Source organism: Triticum urartu, chromosome 6A, assembly GCF_056163025.1.
Source record: "Triticum urartu cultivar PI428250 chromosome 6A, HENAU_Tu73, whole genome shotgun sequence".
Taxonomy (NCBI): domain Eukaryota; kingdom Viridiplantae; phylum Streptophyta; class Magnoliopsida; order Poales; family Poaceae; genus Triticum; species Triticum urartu.
In genome coordinates, this window is record NC_141878.1 from 589,692,196 (window position 1) to 589,711,234 (window position 19,039).

The window sequence follows — 19,039 nt, forward strand, 5'->3', positions numbered from 1 at the left end:
GTGTGTAGACCCTACGGGTTCGGGAGACATGTAGACATGACCGAGATGGCTCTCCGGTCAATAACCAACAGCGGGATCTGGATACCCATGTTGGCTCCCACATGCTCCTCGATGATCTCATCGGATGAACCACGATGTCGAGGATTCAAGCAACCCCGTATACAATTCCCTTTGTCAATCGGTACGTTACTTGCCCGAGATTCGATCGTCGGTATCCCAATACCTCGTTCAATCTCGTTACCGGCAAGTCACTTTACTCGTACCGTAATGCATGATCCCGTGACCAGACACTTGGTCACTTTGAGCTCATTGTGATGATGCATTACCGAGTGGGCCCAGAGATACCTCTCCGTCATATGGAGTGACAAATCCCATTCTTGATCCGTGTCAACCCAACAGACACTTTCGGAGATACCCGTAGTATACCTTTATAGTCACCCAGTTACGTTGTGACGTTTGGTACATCCAAAGCACTCCTACGGTATCCGGGAGTTACACGATCTCATGGTCTAAGGAAAAGATACTTGACATTAGAAAAACTCTAGCAAACGAACTATACGATCTTGTGCTATGTTTAGGATTGGGTCTTGTCCATCACATCATTCTCCTAATGATGTGATCTCGTTATCAATGACATCCAATGTCCATAGTCAGGAAACCATGACTATCTGTTGATCAACGAGCTAGTCAACTAGAGGCTTACTAGGGGCATGTTAGTGTCTATTTATTCACACATGTATTACGATTTCCGGATAACACAATTATAGCATGATTAAAAGACAATTATCATGAACAAGGAAATATAATAATAATGCTTTTATTATTGCCTCTAGGGCATATTTCCAACAGATAAATCATAACACAAGAAAACCATGGATACATGTATTAACAAATGCCATTAGGAGCGTGACCAGCAGCAAAATAACATCAAAGGAAGAATCTTGAATGATACAAAACAGGAATTGAAATACAGTGCATTTTCCAAAAGGATACTAACCCCAGCCCATAATTAATCAGCCCATAAATATATAAAAAAACAAAAGCCTCCTACATGCATAGATAATAACGACCTAACATGGCCAATGGCAAGGAATTGCCTCACAGCGTATCATGACATCAATGAGAACAAGGCATCTGTTTCGATCGCATAGATCCTTCCTCAATCATTAAGTATATCATAAAAGCAGGAATACCAAACCTGAAAGTCTGTGAGGGATGATGAAGCAACAAACAAAATACTAATTGGCATTGTACATCTATTTTCACTAATGTGATGGCACAACCCACAGCCTACCCGTGTCTCGGTTCTGATAAAGTGTGTAATCGGAAAACTATTTCAGTTCTGCAGAGCAACCCAAACCATGTACCCCCATCTACTTGTTGTAGAAAGATTATCCGCTCATGAGGACCGGGACAACAATAATGAAACCAATTCGAGATTATCGAGTTCATCTTATACTTCCTGGATCCATGGGAGCACAGACATGTATTTTGTACTATTATTGAGAATACATATTTTAAGAACATCAATCTCATAATATAACACAGGAAATAATTTGAATGCAGAGTACTCCAATATAGAACATATAACCCTTGGATTAACTGCATAGAACGAAGGGAAGGGAAGGGTCGGACCTGTCCTTGACGAGCTGCTCCATGGCGTGCCTCTCCTCACGAGCACAAGCAGGTCCTGTCCCAGCGCGGATCTGGCCGCCGCCAAGATGGCCGGATCGCTAGGGTTGGAGGAAGGGAGGGTATGGTGGTGCTTCTGCTGCTGGCCGCACCTACAGAGACGACGAGAGATGGGGGATCAGATAAAGAGTCAGAGAAGAGATGGGGGAGTAACACCATACCGCCGTCGTCAAGGTAGCCACCGTCGTTGTCGTCGCCGTCTGTCACCATGGCCCGGCAGCTAGGGTTTCCAGCGCGAAGAGTGAGGGAGGGAGGGAGGATCTAAGCGCGAAGAGTGAGGGAGGATGGGCGGATCTGAGCGCGCGAGGGAGGAAGGGAGCTAGGGTTTCGGGCTGGCGGCGGCGGCGTGGGGGGAGGCGACCAGGGGAATCGGGCAGAGAGGAGAGAATGAGAGAGAGGGTGAGGGCCGGCTCGGGCAGAGGCTTTGCCTCCTCAGCCGGCTAGGCTGGTGGGCCAGAGCGCCGAGGCCCAGTGGCCCATATGGCCTTTGCCGTCATCCCCAGTACACACAGACGGCAAAGACGGTCTCCCGTTTTCCCACCGTCACCTGCATACATTTTGCTGTCTTTGAATCTTTGCCGTCATCTAACATCTGTCTTTGCCGTTAGCTGGAAAAAACACAGACGACAAAGTATGCTTTTGCCGTCGGCAAAACAAAAACAGACGGCAAAGTATGTCTTTGTCGTCGGTTGTCCTTTGCCGTCAGCCACAGACGGCAAAGTATGTCTTTGCCGTCTGCCACGATGAAAAGCTGACGGCAAAGTGCAGTACTGACGGCAAATTAGCTGATTCCTGTAGTGTATGAAGAAGCGATGGCGGGCCCAGATTCCGACAAATGACTGGAAGCCATGAAATCCGAGATAGGATCCATGTATGAAACGAAGTATGGACTTCGACTGACTTGCCCGATGATCGGCGAGCCATAGAAAATAAATGGATCTTTAAGAAGAAGACAGACGCGGATGGTAATGTAACCATCTATAAAGCTCGGCTTGTCGCTAAGGGTTATCAACAAGTTCAAGGGGTTGACTACGATGGGACTTTCTCACCCGTAGCGAAGCTGAAGTCCGTCCGAATCATGTTAGCAATTTCCGCATTCTATGATTATGAGATATGGCAAATGGACGTCAAAACGGCATTCCTTAATGGTTTCCTTAAGGAAGAATTGTATATGATGCAGCCGGAAGGTTTTGTCGATCCTAAGAATGCTGACAAGGTGTGCAAGCTCCAACGCTCGATCTATGGGCTGGTGCAAGCATCTCGCAGTTGGAACATTCGTTTTGATGAGATGATCAAAGCGTTTGGGTTTACGCAGACTTATGGAGAAGCCTGCATTTACAAGAAAGTGAGTGGGAGCTCTATAGCATTTCTCATATTGTATGTGGATGACATACTGTTGATGGGAAATGATATAGAATTCTTGGAAAGCATAAAGGCCTACTTGAACAAGTGTTTTTCAATGAAGGATCTTGGAGAAGCTGCTTACATATTAGGCATCAAAATCTATAGAGATAGTTCGAGACGCCTCATTGGTGTTTCACAGAGTACGTACCTTGACAAGATATTGAAGAAGTTCAATATGGATCAGTCAAAGAAGGGGTTCTTGCTTGTGTTGCAAGGTACGAGATTGAGCACGGCTCAATGCCCGACCACGGCAGAAGATAGAGAAAAGATGAGTGTCATCCCCTATGCCTCGGCCATAGGGTCTATCATGTATGCTATACTGTGTACCATACCTTATGTAAACCTTGCCGTAAGTTGGTAGGAAGGTACCAAAGTAATCCCGGCATGGAACACTGGACATCGGTCAAGAATATCCTGAAGTACCTGAAGAGGACTAAGGATATGTTTCTCGTTTATGGAGGTGACGAAGAGCTCGTCGTAAAGGGTTATGTCGATACTAGCTTCGACACAGATCTGGATGACTCTAAGTCACAAACCGGATACGTGTATATTTTGAATGGTGGGGCAGTAAGCTGGTGCAGTTGCAAGCAAAGCGTTGTGGCGGGATCTACATGTGAAGCAGAGTACATGGCAGCCTCGGAGGCAGCACAAGAAGCAATCTGGGTGAAGGAGTTCATTACCGACCTAGGAGTCATACCCAATGCGTCGGGCCTGATGACTCTCTTCTGTGACAACACTGGAGCTATTGCCCTTGCCAAGGAGCCCAGGTTTCACAGGAAGACCAGGCATATCAAGCGTCGCTTCAATTCCATTCGTGAAAGTGTTCAAAATGGAGACATAGATATTTGTAAAGCACAAACGGACCTGAATGTAGCAGATCCGTTGACTAAACCTCTCCCTAGAGCAAAACATGATCAACACCAGAACTCTATGGGTGTTCAATTCATCACAATGTAACTAGACTATTGACTCTAGTGCAAGTGGGACACTGTTGGAAATATGCCCTAGAGGCAATAATAAAATGGTTATTATTATATTTCCTTGTTCGTGATAATTGTCTATTGTTCATGCTATACTTGTGTTATCCGGAAATCCTAATACATGTGTGAATACAAAGACCACAACACGTCCCTAGTGAGCCTCTAGTTGACTAGCTCGTTGATCAAAAGATAGTCATGGTTTCCTGACTATGGACATTGGACGTCATTGATAACGGGATCACATCATTAGGAGAATGATGTGATGGACAAGACCCAATCCTAAGCATAGCTCAAAGATTGTGTAGTTCGTTTGCTATAGCTTTTCCAAATGTCAAGTATCATTTCCTTAGACCATGAGATTGTGCAACTCCCAGATACCATAGGAGTGCTTTGGGTGTGCCAAACGTCACAACGTAACTGGGTGACTATAAAGGTGCAGTACGGGTATCTCCGAAAGTGTCTGTTGGGTTGGCACGAATCGAGACTGGGATTTGTCACTCCGTATGACGGAGAGGTATCTCTGGGCCCACTCGGTAATGCATCATCATAATGAGCTCAATGTGACCAAGTGGTTGATCACGGGATCATGCATTACGGTACGAGTAAGGTGACTTGCTGGTAACGAGATTGAACGAGGTATTGGGATACCGACGATCGAATCTCGGGCAAGTAACGTACCGATTGACAAAGGGAATTGTATACGGGATTGATTGAATCCTCGACATCGTGGTTCATCTGATGAGATCATCGAGGAGCATGTGGGAGCCAACATGGGTATCCAGATCCCGCTGTTGGTTATTGACCGGAGAGTCGTCTCGGTCATGTCTGCATGTCTCCCGAACCCGTAGGGTCTACACCCTTAAGGTTCAGTGACGCTAGGGTTGTTGAGATATTAGTATAAGGTAACCCAAAAGTTTGTTAGGAGTCCCGGATGAGATCCCGGACGTCACGAGGAGTTCCAGAATGGTCCGGAGGTGAAGATTTATATATAGGAAGTCGAGTTTCGGCCATCGGGAAAGTTTCGGGGGTAATCGGTATTGTACCGGGACCACCGGAAGGGTCCCGGGGGTCCACCGGGTGTGCCCACCTATCCCGGAGGGCCCCATGGGCTGAAGTGGGAGGGGAACCAGCCCCTGGTGGGCTGGTGCGCCCCCCATGGGCCTCCCCCTGCGCCTAGGGTTGGAAACCCTAGGGGTGGGGGCGCCCCACTTGGCTTGGGGGGCAAGCCACCCCCCTTGGCCGCCGCCCCCCTTGGAGATCCCATCTCCTAGGGTCGGAGCCCCCCCTATGGGTCCTATATATAGTGGGGGGAGGGAGGGCAGCCGCACCCTAGCCCCTGGCGCCTCCCTCTCCCTCCCGTGACACCTCTCCCTCTCGCTGAGCTTGGCGAAGCCCTGCCGAGATCACCGTTGCTTCCACCACCACGCCGCCGTGCTGCTAGATCTCCATCAACCTCTCCTTCCCCCTTGTTGGATCAAGTTGGAGGAGACGTCTTACCAACCGTACGTGTGTTGAACGCGGAGGTGCCGTCCGTTCGGCGCTAGGTCATCGGTGATTTGGATCACGACGAGTACGACTCCATCAACCCCGTTCTCTTGAACGCTTCCGCTCGCGATCTACAAGGGTATGTAGATGCACTCCCCTTTCCCTCGTTGCTAGATAACTCCATAGATTGATCTTGGTGATGCGTAGAAAATTTTAAATTCTGCTATGTTCCCCAACATTCAATGCATTGGATAGCAAAACAATTTACTTTCTTGGCTAAAACAACGCCTTTTAACTTTCACGCCCACTCATGGCGGCAGAAGAAAAAAACCACAACAATTTAAGCGAAAGAGAGCGAGGGAGAGAACCTTGAAGAAGTTGAAGCCGACGTGACCAGGAGGATGAATCGCGCAGATCGAGGGAGCAGACCTCCAGCGCATCGCAGCAGATCAGCTCCGGACATATGGTAGCGCCGGCGAACCCCTGCCCGCTAGTCATCGCGAACCACACGTCCTCGATCCCCTCGTTCTCGCTCAGATGCATCTCGTCATCGCGAACCAAACTTCCTTGATCCCCTCGTTCTCGCTCAGATGCATCTCGGCTGCAGCTTCAGGCATGGGGATACGGGGCGGGCGGCGGCTCACGGCAACCGTAGCGGGTCTCAGCCAGCGACGCGGCGTGGCCGTGGAGGAGAAGAGGGAAAGAGGGGTCCATCACGTGGGGCGGCGGCGAAGGCGGGAAGGGCGTCCATGGGGAGAGGGGGAGCATGGCGGTGGGAAGGGAGACGGGGGCGCAGTCGGGGCGGGGGATGATTCTGATTTGTTGGGGCTGAGATGCGTGATGTGCGGTGGCCTCTTTGCCTCATGAGGTGGAGCGAGGGAGGGGCAGGCCGTGTGCGGCGTAGTCTGCCCGGCATAACTTTTAATCTGGGCCATCAGTTTGTATGGCAGACCATTGATGTAATATGCATTGTTGGATGTTATTTAGTCTGATTGATCTAACGTCTTTGGTACTTCTGTGTACATTTTGTTGTGTGGCTTTAGAGGGATTTAAGTTTGTTTTTTAATAGTAGTATAGAAGTATAGATATAGATGTCGGCTCTGGTTTGAAATACAGTGACAGCACCACAGTTTGCTCCATTAATTTCGTCTTCCCATGCTACACGGCACACGCACTTCTATACATCCATGGTCCCCGGCCGGCTATAGCTTAATTTGCTTTCTCTCCATCCATGCATGCACTTGCCGCGTGAATCACCATCACCACTTCACCACGACCCCAGACTTGTTGCCTTGTGCGCCAGTGGACACGAACGCTGCGTACGGCAGGACGGCCACTCGCATCCACTCATCCTTTCTTCTCTTCTCTTCTCTCTAGCGTACTCTCTCCACGCACGGCCGGCACGGCACCTCGCCTCCCTTCATCCTCTCTCTCCCTCGGTCCCTCCACTCCAGCTTCGGGGCAGCCTTCACCCATGCCGTTGCACCTCTGCTGCGCCGCCGGTGCCGCGGCGACCACCGTCGCCGCACTGCCCTCCTGGTACGTCGGCTCCGTCCAGGGTAGGCTCCCCCGAGCTCCGGCAACTAGCGGCCGTAGCAGCCTGCTCCTCCGCTGCTCCGCGTCGGGTGGTGATGGCGCTGGCGGCCCCGACCCGGCCCTCGAGGAGCAGACGCAGCAGAAGCGCCGGGCCGAGCTCCCCGCTCGCGTTTCCTCCGGCGAGTTCACCGCCCAAGGCCCCGGGTCAGTGTTCCCCGTCAATTTCGTTTTCATCTCTACGCATTTCTTTCTCCTCGTGTAGCTCCGGTGGTGATCGGGTGAGGCGGGCCCTGAATCTTTTCTTGTTCAACCTTCAGATCACCGGAAAAAATAGTGTGCTACAGCGCCGTTAATAGCACGTTACAGTGTGCTCCGAAATGGCGCGCTAAATAAATTAGTGTACAATGTCTTACTAATAGTATGAGATAGCACCTAACCGTGGATTTTAAGGCCGGCGCTAGTTTACTATAGCACGTTGGTTCAGATGGCTTGAATCTTCTCTTGTTAGATGGCTGGCCAAGCTGGGCCCACCGGGGGCGCTCGCGGCTGGGCTGTTCAAGGTAGCGGGCGTCGGCGCGGCGCGCAGGGGTCCGGAGCTGCCGCAGGTGGTGGGGTCGCTGGCGGCCGTGGACGCCATCTTCCTGCCGCTCTACGACCACTTCCTCACCCACGGTGGCGTCTTTCGCCTCAACCTCGGGCCCAAGGCGAGCGCGCCACTAAAGCTAAAGAATTGCTACCAAAATTGCACCTCTTTTAACGTCGCCATGTTGCTAATGGCCTCTAATTTTTTTTCCTTTCAGTCTTTCGTCATTGTCTCGGATCCAGATATAGCTAAGCATATCCTGAGGGACAACTCCAAGGCTTATTCCAAGGTTTGGTTCTGAATTTGGTTATAGTCATTTTCATTTATTTTTATTAAAAAGAGGTTATAATCCTAAAAAAATCAAAAAGAGGTTATCACCCACGGGCCTCTACATCGCTTGATCCCGAAGCTTTCTTTTATTGCAAAGTTTCTAGTTATTTTCAACAGTAAAGAAATGCCGCGCTTTGGAAATAAAAAGTATGTAGCATCATGTTTGATTCGGTCATTGTTTGTTTGATCATGGTGGTGGTGTAGGGTATTCTTGCGGAAATACTGGAGTTTGTGATGGGTACGGGTCTGATCCCAGCTGACGGGGAGGTTTGGCGTGTTCGACGGCGTGCCATTGTACCATCATTGCATCAGAAGGTTTTTGTGTAACCAATTTTGAACTAAACCAGGACACTTATTTTGGAACGGAGGGAGTAGCTTTCTACTCGCTATTAAGGTTTTGTGTTTACTGCTTTCTTTCTATTGGAATTTTGTTCACTTTTGAATTATGTTGAGCAGTTTGTGACCGAGATGATAGGTCTCTTTGGGAAAGCTTCAGACCGGCTATGTCATAAGTTGGACAAGGCGGCATTGGACGGGGAAGATGTGGAGATGGAATCTTTGTTCTCTCGACTAACATTGGATGTCATTGGGAAGGCAGTATTCAATTATGATTTCGATTCGTTATCTTACGATAATGGAATGGTTGAGGTTATTATTCAGATCTTGCAATATTACTGAGTATATTACGAAATTTCATTCGCTTGTCTTTCTTTCTTTTTCTGTTAAATTTACTATTTGGTTTGTTGGTGCATGATCAGGCCGTGTATGTAACACTGCGAGAAGCAGAAATGCGGAGTACTGCTCCTATACCAACTTGGAAAATACCCATATGGAAAGACATCTCCCCTCGGCAGAGAACGGTTAATGAAGCTCTTGTGCTGATAAATAATGTTCTTGATGAACTAATTTCAACATGCAAGGTAAGCCCTTTCTTATACTTCGATACCAATTGTTGTGTTTAGAAAAATCATGACCCTAAGAATCCTGCTGCAGAGGATGGTAGATGAAGAAGATCTGCAGTTTCATGAGGAATACATGAATGAGCAAGATCCTAGTATTCTCCGCTTTCTATTGGCATCCGGAGATGATGTATGATATACAAGCACTTGTAAAGTATTTGTGATATTTTGATTTTCTGATATTTAGAGTGCTTCATTGTTAAACCCATCTACCTTAGGTGTCCAGCAAGCAGCTCCGTGATGATCTCATGACAATGCTCATAGCTGGCCATGAGACCTCTGCAGCCGTCTTGACATGGACATTTTATCTTCTATCTAAGGTGTGATATGGTTAATAACTCAAAACTCAATGTTGTAATAGTATAGCAATATCATGTGATATTATATCATTGTTCATCTTCAGATTCATTAAACCAATATTTTTGTTACTTATTCTCATTGTGTTTTAAATTGCGAACTTGTAGTATCCAAAAGTAATGTCCAAGCTCCAAGCTGAGGTAGACTCAACTTTTACCTCTAATGTGGTTTTTACATGCAGGTTCACACTTCTGGATTGTAAAAATGACAACTGACATTTTCTTTGCTCAATTATCCACAGGTTGATGATGTTCTAGGAGATGGTTTACCAACAATTGAGGATGTAAAGAAACTAAAGTATACTACTCGAGTTATTAATGAAGTAAGTACCAACCGTGCTACTTGTCACATAATGAGTTTTGTCACCGAATGAGTACATTAACATTTTTGCAGTCTTTGAGACTATATCCACAACCGCCAGTTTTAATTCGTCGGTCCCTTGAGGATGATATGCTGGGGGAGTACCCAATTGGCAGGTAAACATTTTCTAGCAAAATTACATTTATTAGTTCACTAATGAACCGGTCGGATATAGTCTCACTTCACGTGTCAGGTATAACGACAATTTATTAATTTGTCACAAAAGCATCATGATTACCATGGACTTATAATCCTTTTGCCTAATTTGGGCCTTTCCTCATCCTTTTCCCTTGGATACCCATGTGAATAACATATTAGCATTGAGTGCCCCTGCCTTTTCCCAGTCTTGTGCAGACTAATTTGCTCAAAATTTGCTTTACCTGCCTTTCCTTATGTTGTTTCCGGTAGCTAAGTTTGTTTAATTTTTGTTATTGTTGGGCATTTGCATGTGGGATGTTGTTATTTTAGAACTTCCATAGAAACCTAAACTTTTTTAGTTTTAAAAAATACACTACTCTTTTCAAGGGGAGAAGACATTTTTATATCCGTCTGGAATCTTCATCGCTGCCCAAAGCACTGGGATGAAGCAGATGTTTTCAATCCAGAAAGGTGGCCTTTGGATGGACCAAATCCAAATGAGACAAATCAAAAATTCAGGTTCCATCCCTATTACTGTAATGGAATGTTGATGCCATGTGTCACCCAAGTTATGAAGTATATTAGTTGTTTTTAATTCTGTTGCAAGAATTGGAAGACCTTTGAAAGTTTGAATATGTTAGTGATGAATCATAAATGGTATGCATTAAGCTCTAATTAGAATTTTGGTTAATGGAATGAAAACTCATGCCCATGGTAATCATGTTAAAAAGCTAGTCCAATCAACATCTTTTGCGACTATGTTGTTGATTTGTGAGTGTCCATAAAAGGATTCACACAAATGCCTTCCCAATAACCATTACATACTATAAATAGAAATGTATTAGAGATTGTAACTTTGTATAGGCTAGTAAACTTATATGTCACAAGTTAGTACCTAGATTATTACAACCGGTAAATACTTTAACAACACACCTCTTTTTAGGACCTAGGAAGGCCAAACATGTAGATGAATATTTTCTTCATGGGAGATATATTTCTGGAGTTTGTATAATCCTTAGTGTCATGGGCGATAAATCATAATGCTCATGCAATACCTTTCTAAAGGGGCTGGGTGTAATTGATATATTCTTGATATTAATATATTATATTTCATTAAAAAGTACATTTCTAAAGGAGTACAGACTAGGGGGTTAATTTAAATCGCTATGAGGGAACAATTTGAATTATTGAAGAGGGTTGAGGCAAAGACAGATTACAAGATACAAGTTGTCTCCTAAGTATCCCTCTGAAACTCAAAACTAGTAAGAAAACAATATTCGGTACAATTATGTTCTTGTGTCTTTTTTGCTTGTGTTTCTCTGTGTCACTATTTTTTTCAATTTACACCAGGACCATTATTACAGTAAAATTGATATATGTCTTATGAGAGCACATATGTCAAATAAACATAAAAAGGTATTTGTCATGTCAAACTCTTAGACATCCATTGGGTGCTTGTGGTAACTTTCCTTTTGAAGAATAGTGATGCCATATGTTTGCTATCATTATTTAACTAATGGCTTACAAACCTATTATAGGTTATGACTATTGTATTTACATAGTCTTGTTGAATTTTCAGTTACTTACCATTTGGTGGCGGACCAAGGAAATGTGTAGGTGATATGTTTGCTACTTTTGAGGTAAACCATTCTGATTATTTGGTGTTCGCAGCTGATAACTTCAAAATAGCATTTTGCGATATCATAAGCTTTACTAGATTATAGTGATTTAATTTATAAGGCCTTCTTATTTTTCCATATTTAACTTAGGCTTCTTGGAATCTATGATATTTTTTCTGGTGAAAGAAATATATGTGGCTTTCCTAGTCAATTCATGCGCCAAGAGGACGCACATCCTACACTGTCATTTTTTCTGCGACTATTGAGAATCCCTAACATTTATGTAATTTTTGTGCAGAATGTGGTGGCAACAGCAATGCTTGTCAAGCGGTTTGATTTTCAGATTGCTCCAGGAGCACCTCCGGTTTGTTCCCCACCAACTTTATGGTTCGTCATAACAATAAAATATATTCTAACATCTATGAGCACTATTATAGGTGGAGATGACAACCGGGGCAACGATTCATACAACTAAGGGGTTGAACATGATTGTTAGTCGGAGGACAAAGCCACCTGTAGTTCCAACTTAGAGATGAAAGTCGTATCCGATAGAAGGAAGTGCATGTTCTGCTGCATCAGTGGTTGTTTCCACTGTTGGTATTGCTTCTAGAGGAGACCAACAAGCGGAGGTATCAATAACTCAAGTGATACATAATGAGTACGTTCCCATCTCAGATCTACTTGAAAGTTCTACTAATTAATTTTGTATCATTACTTTGCAAAATGCTGTCATGGATCCACTTGATTTATTTGTTCCTTAATTCATCTCTTGCCTTTACTGATACCTATTCTGAGAAATTACGTTGTTTGGCTCGCAATGTGAGAAGACAGGCTACCTTGTTCTGCGAGACTCGTCTCTTGCTACTAGTTGTTCTCTCATTTGTCATGCATTTTATTCCATGGGAAATTCGCACACACCAGACCATGTTTTATGATCATGCATCCAGTGTTTCGTTTTTTAATGGAAATGAAACATGGCAACGGGATAAAAGAGAGCTTAAATTCAAACATGCCTTTATTCAGTGGTTATGTATTTCTCGAACGAAATTGATCCATGAGGGATAGTTTGGAAATCAAATTTATTATCATGATTTATATGTTACTGGCATCTCTAGTATAAATTAGAAAGCAGTTTGTGAAACTTATTGGACAAAACGTTCCTCATCCCAATCCAAGCTGGCTGTAATTTAGCTTTCATGAAAAAAGTTTGTTTTTGGCAACAACAGCTTAGCTTCTGTTTTGTGTCGATGTTCTTTAGCAGCTATCCTCTGGTTATAGAAAAGTTCTACTATATATATCCTGAACCGCTTGTGTCCTCTATGACAGGTGTGTTGATCATCTATCTTGTACTCCCTCCGTGCCATAATATAAAAACATTTTTCAAGCTATTTGCCAACCATCACTCTAACGGTTGTCATAGTTTTTGGCTAAAGCGGCACTCGGCGTTTATGGTCTGCAGAGGTACATCATGTGACATCCCAAGTTATATCATTGGTAATAATCCATCCATCCATGCTCGCCTGAGGAAAAGACCAGGACGGTCTGTGTCAGTGCCTGTTGGCTCGACGCATTTATAGTGAAGTTCGCTGAGATCGACGAAGCCAACCAGTCAAATTAGATTCAGATTCAAGTAGCGTGTCGTCTATCAATGGATGGAGGAAATGGCCTAAAGTCATATCTCCCCTTGTGAGGGTAACAACCAACCGAGCTGTGAAACTGAGCAGGAAGCCCACGTGTTTATCGGCATATGACATGGTGTAAGGTCCTATGTGTCGTGTGAAGCGCGCGGGCAAGCTGCAGACAATAGAAACATTTGGATCGTTGCGACCGGCCTTCGCAATTATACACCTTGCAATTTAAAGAGAGTTCACTCGCGCATGTTCCTCTCAGTTTCGTGGTACCACTGATTGCCCTGTGCACCGCACTCCAATTGATTAAATAATCCTGCATATTTGATTTGCTCAAGCTTTTCATATATTGAAGTGTTGAGAGCAAAGTATTGGTTCTACAAAATGATTTATGTAGTAGTTCATTCTGGCGACAGTTAACTAAAATCAGGGAAGTAGTTACCGATCGGAGTACACAAATGCACACAAAATTTGCAGAAGCTTTATGTAAGAATGGGATTTTCGGCGCATGAATGCTTGATTTAAATCATACTGCTAGCTATAGTTCATAGCCCAGGAAGGAGCTACAGCCCAAGAGCATTTTGTTGTATGGGGCTAAGGTCGCACGGATTCTATTCCCCATGCATGTCCGGGAGGTGATCAAACGCGTACGCCCTCGCGCCCCTCGTCATCTGTATGGGCCGGCCAATTTTTGGATCCCCATCGGTTTTGGAAGGTTCTAGAACCTTCATGAAACAGTTTTCCTTCTTTTCGTTTTTTTCCTGTTTTTTTTCAGAGACAAAGTTTTTTGAAAATTCGTATTTACAGCAAACATGAACAACTTTTGAATTCATAAACTTTTGTGAACCTCACGAACAATTTTCAATTACACAAATAATTTTGATAAATGTTCATCTTTTCCAAAAATGTTCATCGAATTCAAAATTTTGTTCATCAAATTCAAAATAATGTTCAATTTAAAGCATGTTCATGAATTTCAAAAACTGTTCATTTATTTTCAAAAAATAGTTTACAATTCAAAAAATGTTGATGAATTAAAAAAGTCAAACAATGTTCGTATAATTAAAAAATCATCAAATAGAAAAAAATCATCAATACTGAAAAATGTTTATAAAAATATAAAAAATTGTTCATACAAATTTACAAAATGTTCATTTTCAAATAGAGAACATTTTTGAATTAAAAAATGTTTGAATTCGTAATATGTTTTTAAAATTCAGAACATTTTTTGAAATCTAAAACTTCTTTTGCAGACAAAACCCAAACTTTTTAGAGAAGAAAAAAAACAGAAAAGAAAAACAAAAAGGGAATAAATACAAGGGAGCCCTGCCTCGTACCTGGGCCAGGCCAAGTTCGTGCGCCAGGACGCGGAATCACTAGTTAAGGAGTACTCATTGTAAAGATCACTCCCACCTTCCCAGGTTGCGACAAGTGGTGCGCTGCATGTGCGCCACTTGTCGTAACTTGAGTTTTCTCTTTTTTCGTAGATTCGTTTATTCAAAACGTTTTATCTTTTAAACCGTGCGTCTAAATCTCAAACCGTTTTCATCTTTGGCTTCCTCGCGTCGAGATTTTTAAAACTAGATCCCATGTTCATAGGTTTTGGCAAACTTTTTTTGCACGAAAAAAACCAGATGGAAAAATCCGGATGAAAAAACCAAACCGGGAGCATGGATTTCTTTTCCTTTCCGAGAAAGGCATGCATGTGCCTCTCGCGAAATTACAACCGTGACTCTCGCGGAAGCAAAACCATACCTCTCGCGAAAAGAAAAAAAAAAGAGAAAACACTTTTTTCTCGTTTTCGAGGAGGCTCGGCCGTGCCTCTCACGAAAGCACAACCATGCCTCTCGCGAAAGCAAAATCGTGCCTCTCGCGAAAGAAAAAGAAGCAAAAAATACATTTTTTTTCCGTTTCCGAGAGGCACGGCCGTGCCTCTCGTGAAAGCAAAACCGTGCCTCTCGCGAAAGTGAAAAAATAAATAGAAAACACGTTTTTTTCGTTTCCGAGAGGCACATCGTGCCTCTCTCGGAAGCAAAACCGTGCCTCTCGCGGAAGGAAAAAAACAGAAAACATGTTTTCCCCCGTTTGTGAGAGGCACGGCCATGACTCTCGCGAAAGCAAAATCATGCCTCTCGCGGAAGCAAAACCGTGACTCTCGCGAAAGAAAAAAAATATTTTTTCGCGTGAAAAAGAATTTGTCTTTTCGTCCAAAAGTTAAGAAAGACCAGTGAAAAACAAAATGTCAAAAAAACTAGGAAAAAACATTTAAAAAGCTGAAAACGCGTGCAGAAAAATAAAAAAAATCTGAAAGAAGCACCCAAAGTGTGACACGTGGCGGGCGGCTGAGAGCGTGTCGAGTGACACTGATCGTTGTGAGGCTCCTGAATGAGCGCTCGTTAACTAGTTGCTCACGCCAGGACCAGGTGGTGCACGTTTGCTCGTTCTCGCCCGCACAAGTCGGGGTTCACCCCAAGAATTAACATCATCTCCTGCTCGCCCGAATGGTTAGTTTGGGACCCGACCCGTGCCAGGGTGGCCCAACGCGATACCATCACGCTTAAGGCCTACCTATGCCTGCCCCAGTAAACACATCACGCCGCAAACATATATTTTTCTCTTTTTTCTTTATGCATAATTTTGTTTCTCTTGTTATCGAAGAAAAAAGGCACAAAGTTGTTCTTCCACAGAAATATTCAAAATGTGTATTACATGCCAATTAAAATATGTCATTGATTTAAGTTAAGTTTCTAAATGCCTTTTTTGACATGTTACAAGCTGGAATGGACGGCTCAACCTTTAGGAGTCAGTGTAAGTTTTTTGTTTCTGAGCCGCACACATTGTATTAACTAATAAAACATTGCACATATACATGTGGAAATTATCAGAAAGATCAAGACATGACAAGTGTCCAGAAAACTTTGCAAAAAGGACCTCACATAAAAGAATATTAGAGATAAGCCCACCGGAGTCCCTGCAAACAAACAAGTTGGAATTGTCATCGAGCGCCAGCGCCGCCGAGATGCACAACGAGGAAAAAGGAGGAGCAATAACAAACCAAAATCCTGGCTAGCGCCATATGTAGCCTTGTTGACGTTGTGAACGGGGGAGACCAGACCTGTAGAATAGGTGCTTGACGATGTGGCATGTCAATCGAGGACGTTCCCCACGCCGACCTGAATGCAGACAGATGCATCCCAACGCTGTTGTCGGGGAAGAACGCCAAATACGTCGACATTGGGCCACCAACCTTGTGCTGGCACCAATTTGTCCCATTTGCCGGCGCCGTTAAGAGAGAGAACAACTGCCAGACATAGGAAATGTAAGGTCTGCCACTCCAAATGAACGATAAGCAGACGAGGCCATCATTTTAGCAACGCCACCGAAGAAAACGCCACTGTGGTGAGGAAGAGCCCGAGGCCACCTCATTTGACCCAACATCAATCTCATCAAACTAGTCTCGCTTTTTTTTTTTGCGGGGAAACTAGTGTTATTAGACGAAGATGAAACCCTGTGAGAGTCTCTTGCCCTAACACATGGGATACGAGGGAATCCCAAGGCAAGCGAGCATCTGAAACACTGTTGGCCCAGCTCAAAATCGCCATTTTCGCTGGAAATTCGTAGGGGCACACGAGCGCAAAGGCACTCATCTGCCAAGCCTGCTGCCCGTTTGATTTGCCTCGCGATTCGCGTAGTAGTTGAATCTCGCACGAGGGCACACTAAGCTTTAAGTGAAACTTCTGGTTTTTGCATCTAAAATTGTAAAGTTTCAACCAGTTTCCCGGATATAATTTTATGCAAAAAATATTGTGTCGGTCGTAGACACAAAATAATTGATTTTTATTGCTCGCTCATCTAAGTTTCAACATTGAAACTTAGCACATTTTTTAGAAGTCGTCAAAATATATTCAAAATCAATCATATTTGAAAGTGCTGGTCACGAGAAACACGAATATGAAAACATAACTTAATTTGGATTTTTTTTGTTTAGAAGATATAAAACTTTAAAAATCAGAAGCCAAAATAAAAGGCCGGCACTAGGACTTGAGTGCCCTGCACTTGCGTGCCCTAAATTCTTGTCCCATTTTCGCGAAGCGTTCCTTTTATTTATTACCGATACAGATATTAACTCATACTCCCTCCCTAGCGACCTAAGTGCTCTTATATTTCTTCAGGGAGGAAGTATTTTTGTGTAATTGTGTGGTACTTCTGTTTGGTGCTGTGTCTCAAGAGGTCGTAGGCTGACATTCAATCACCATGCGCGCCTCCGGATTTCGTCCATGGCGTCAAGATGACAGCTCGTTGACGGCACACTGCTGCGCGCCTTCTCCACCTCGCAGCAGTTGCACGGCGGGCTCACCACCGGTGGCACGAGCTCGAGGTAACCTTTACGTGCGACAATGACGGAGTAGACCATCTCGGCGTTCTCGGGATGGTGCACGGCCAACACCTGGAACCCGCCCCGCCTGACCTCCGCGGGCTCCACGACGGGGCACAGGAAGCCACGGGCCCCGTGCGCGCTCCGCACAACGAGGGCAGCGCCGGCGGCCATGTGCCGGCCGAGGTGCGCTATCACGCGGGCCTTCTCCTCCGGCGCCACGCCGACGGGCGCCGCCAGGAAGACCACGTCGTATGCGGCGAGCTCGTGCGTGAGGCCCTCGACGTCCGCCGTGCGGAACGACATGCGCGCGGCCACGTTGCCGGCGTCGTTCCCGCGGAGCAGCAGCCTCCGCGCGCGCTCGTTGGCGGCGCCGCACCGGTCGAAGCAGTCGACGGCCGCGTCGGGCATGTGGCGCGCGGCGAGCAGGAGCGCGCTGAGCGGCAGGGATCCCGAGCCGAGGAACGCGACGCGCGCGGGCACGGCGAGGTGGTCGGGCGCGTGGCGGGACAGCAGCGCGTGCTCCAGCTCGCCCAGGCGGACGTAGTTGTCGTGGTAGGGGAAGAGCCTGAGGTGGTCGAGCGGGGCGTCGAGGGCGGCCAGCGCGTCGGAGCAGCGCGCCTCGAGGCGCGCCTCGGCGTCGGCGCAGAGGCGGACGAGGTCGGCCCGCATCCTCCGGGCCCTCGGGCCCAGCGTGGCCACGTCGACGGCGGCGCTCGGCGGGGCGCACGCGGCCACGAGGGCGGTGAAGAGCGCGTCCGCCTCGGGAGACGGGCTCAGGGACGGCAGCTTGGAGATGGCGGCGTGGAGGCCGGCGATCTTCTTCACCAGCGCGGACGCCTCCTTGTTCTCGCCGCCCATCTGAGCGTTGTACGTGTCAAGAAAGACCGGCGTAGCTGCTGATGTCTGGACTCTGGAGCTCCGGACAATGGCGGGTTTGATGACCTCTGGACTTGACCGGTGATGGAAGTGATATATATAAGCTGGGTGGCACTGCACTGCAGCTCGATCGTGGCTCGCTTCACGCGTGCCATGCCCAAGGCCAGTTTCATGCCTGTGTTACGACTGGTACCTACGTTGGCTACGTACGTATCAGGCCAAAATTCAAAATTATGGTGGCACTTTTGAGCCCTCATGTGTGAAAGTTGAGTTTATTATTTCCGCCGAGATATTGCATCCAACACTTTCGGTGGAGCTTGTGTTGTGCGAAACCATCCGGGTCCAAGTATCTCCTGCTTCCTGCGCAGAGATGCTGTCATTTTTATTCACGGTGAGTTGCGACGGAATGCATATTATCATGGTGTCCAATAGGGCAAGGAAGATGAAGATCAAGGATAACCAAATGCTCAGAAACAATGACGAACGAAATGAGAGCCCAAGAACAGAAATTTGTATCAATACACGGGGTGTATCACAACTGTTAAATATCCACCTCAATAACCATTTTTTCGCAACCAAGCGGACAGCTTGGTAAGCTACCAACAGAAAATTGCAATAAAAAAATAACCATTTTTGGCCCCAAAGAAATAACCATTTGAATCGCTACAGTGTCAGTGACCCAAAAAGGACTACAAACTCATGTGTGTAGTTTAA

At 45.7% G+C, this 19,039-nt stretch overlaps 2 protein-coding genes across 2 annotated transcripts; one reads left to right on the top strand and one right to left on the bottom strand.

Annotated features, from left to right (window-relative positions):
* Positions 1-6,829: 6,829 nt before the first annotated feature.
* On the top strand, positions 6,830-13,321 carry LOC125515513 (protein LUTEIN DEFICIENT 5, chloroplastic). The gene is made up of 16 exons (XM_048681011.2): positions 6,830-7,301; positions 7,606-7,801; positions 7,898-7,969; positions 8,215-8,325; positions 8,467-8,658; positions 8,769-8,930; positions 9,004-9,099; positions 9,188-9,289; positions 9,434-9,466; positions 9,568-9,648; positions 9,720-9,802; positions 10,212-10,343; positions 11,404-11,464; positions 11,742-11,807; positions 11,881-12,101; positions 12,770-13,321. Exons 1-15 carry the CDS (start codon positions 7,036-7,038, stop codon positions 11,971-11,973), a joined length of 1,746 nt encoding a protein of 581 aa, XP_048536968.2. The 5' UTR covers positions 6,830-7,035; the 3' UTR covers positions 11,974-12,101; positions 12,770-13,321.
* A 3,702-nt stretch (positions 13,322-17,023) lies between these two features.
* Positions 17,024-18,554, bottom strand: LOC125513062 (nicotianamine synthase-like 5 protein). Its single transcript, XM_048678108.2, has one exon. It carries the CDS (start codon positions 18,305-18,307, stop codon positions 17,321-17,323), a length of 987 nt encoding a protein of 328 aa, XP_048534065.1. The 5' UTR covers positions 18,308-18,554; the 3' UTR covers positions 17,024-17,320.
* Between the last annotated feature and the right edge of the window lie 485 nt (positions 18,555-19,039).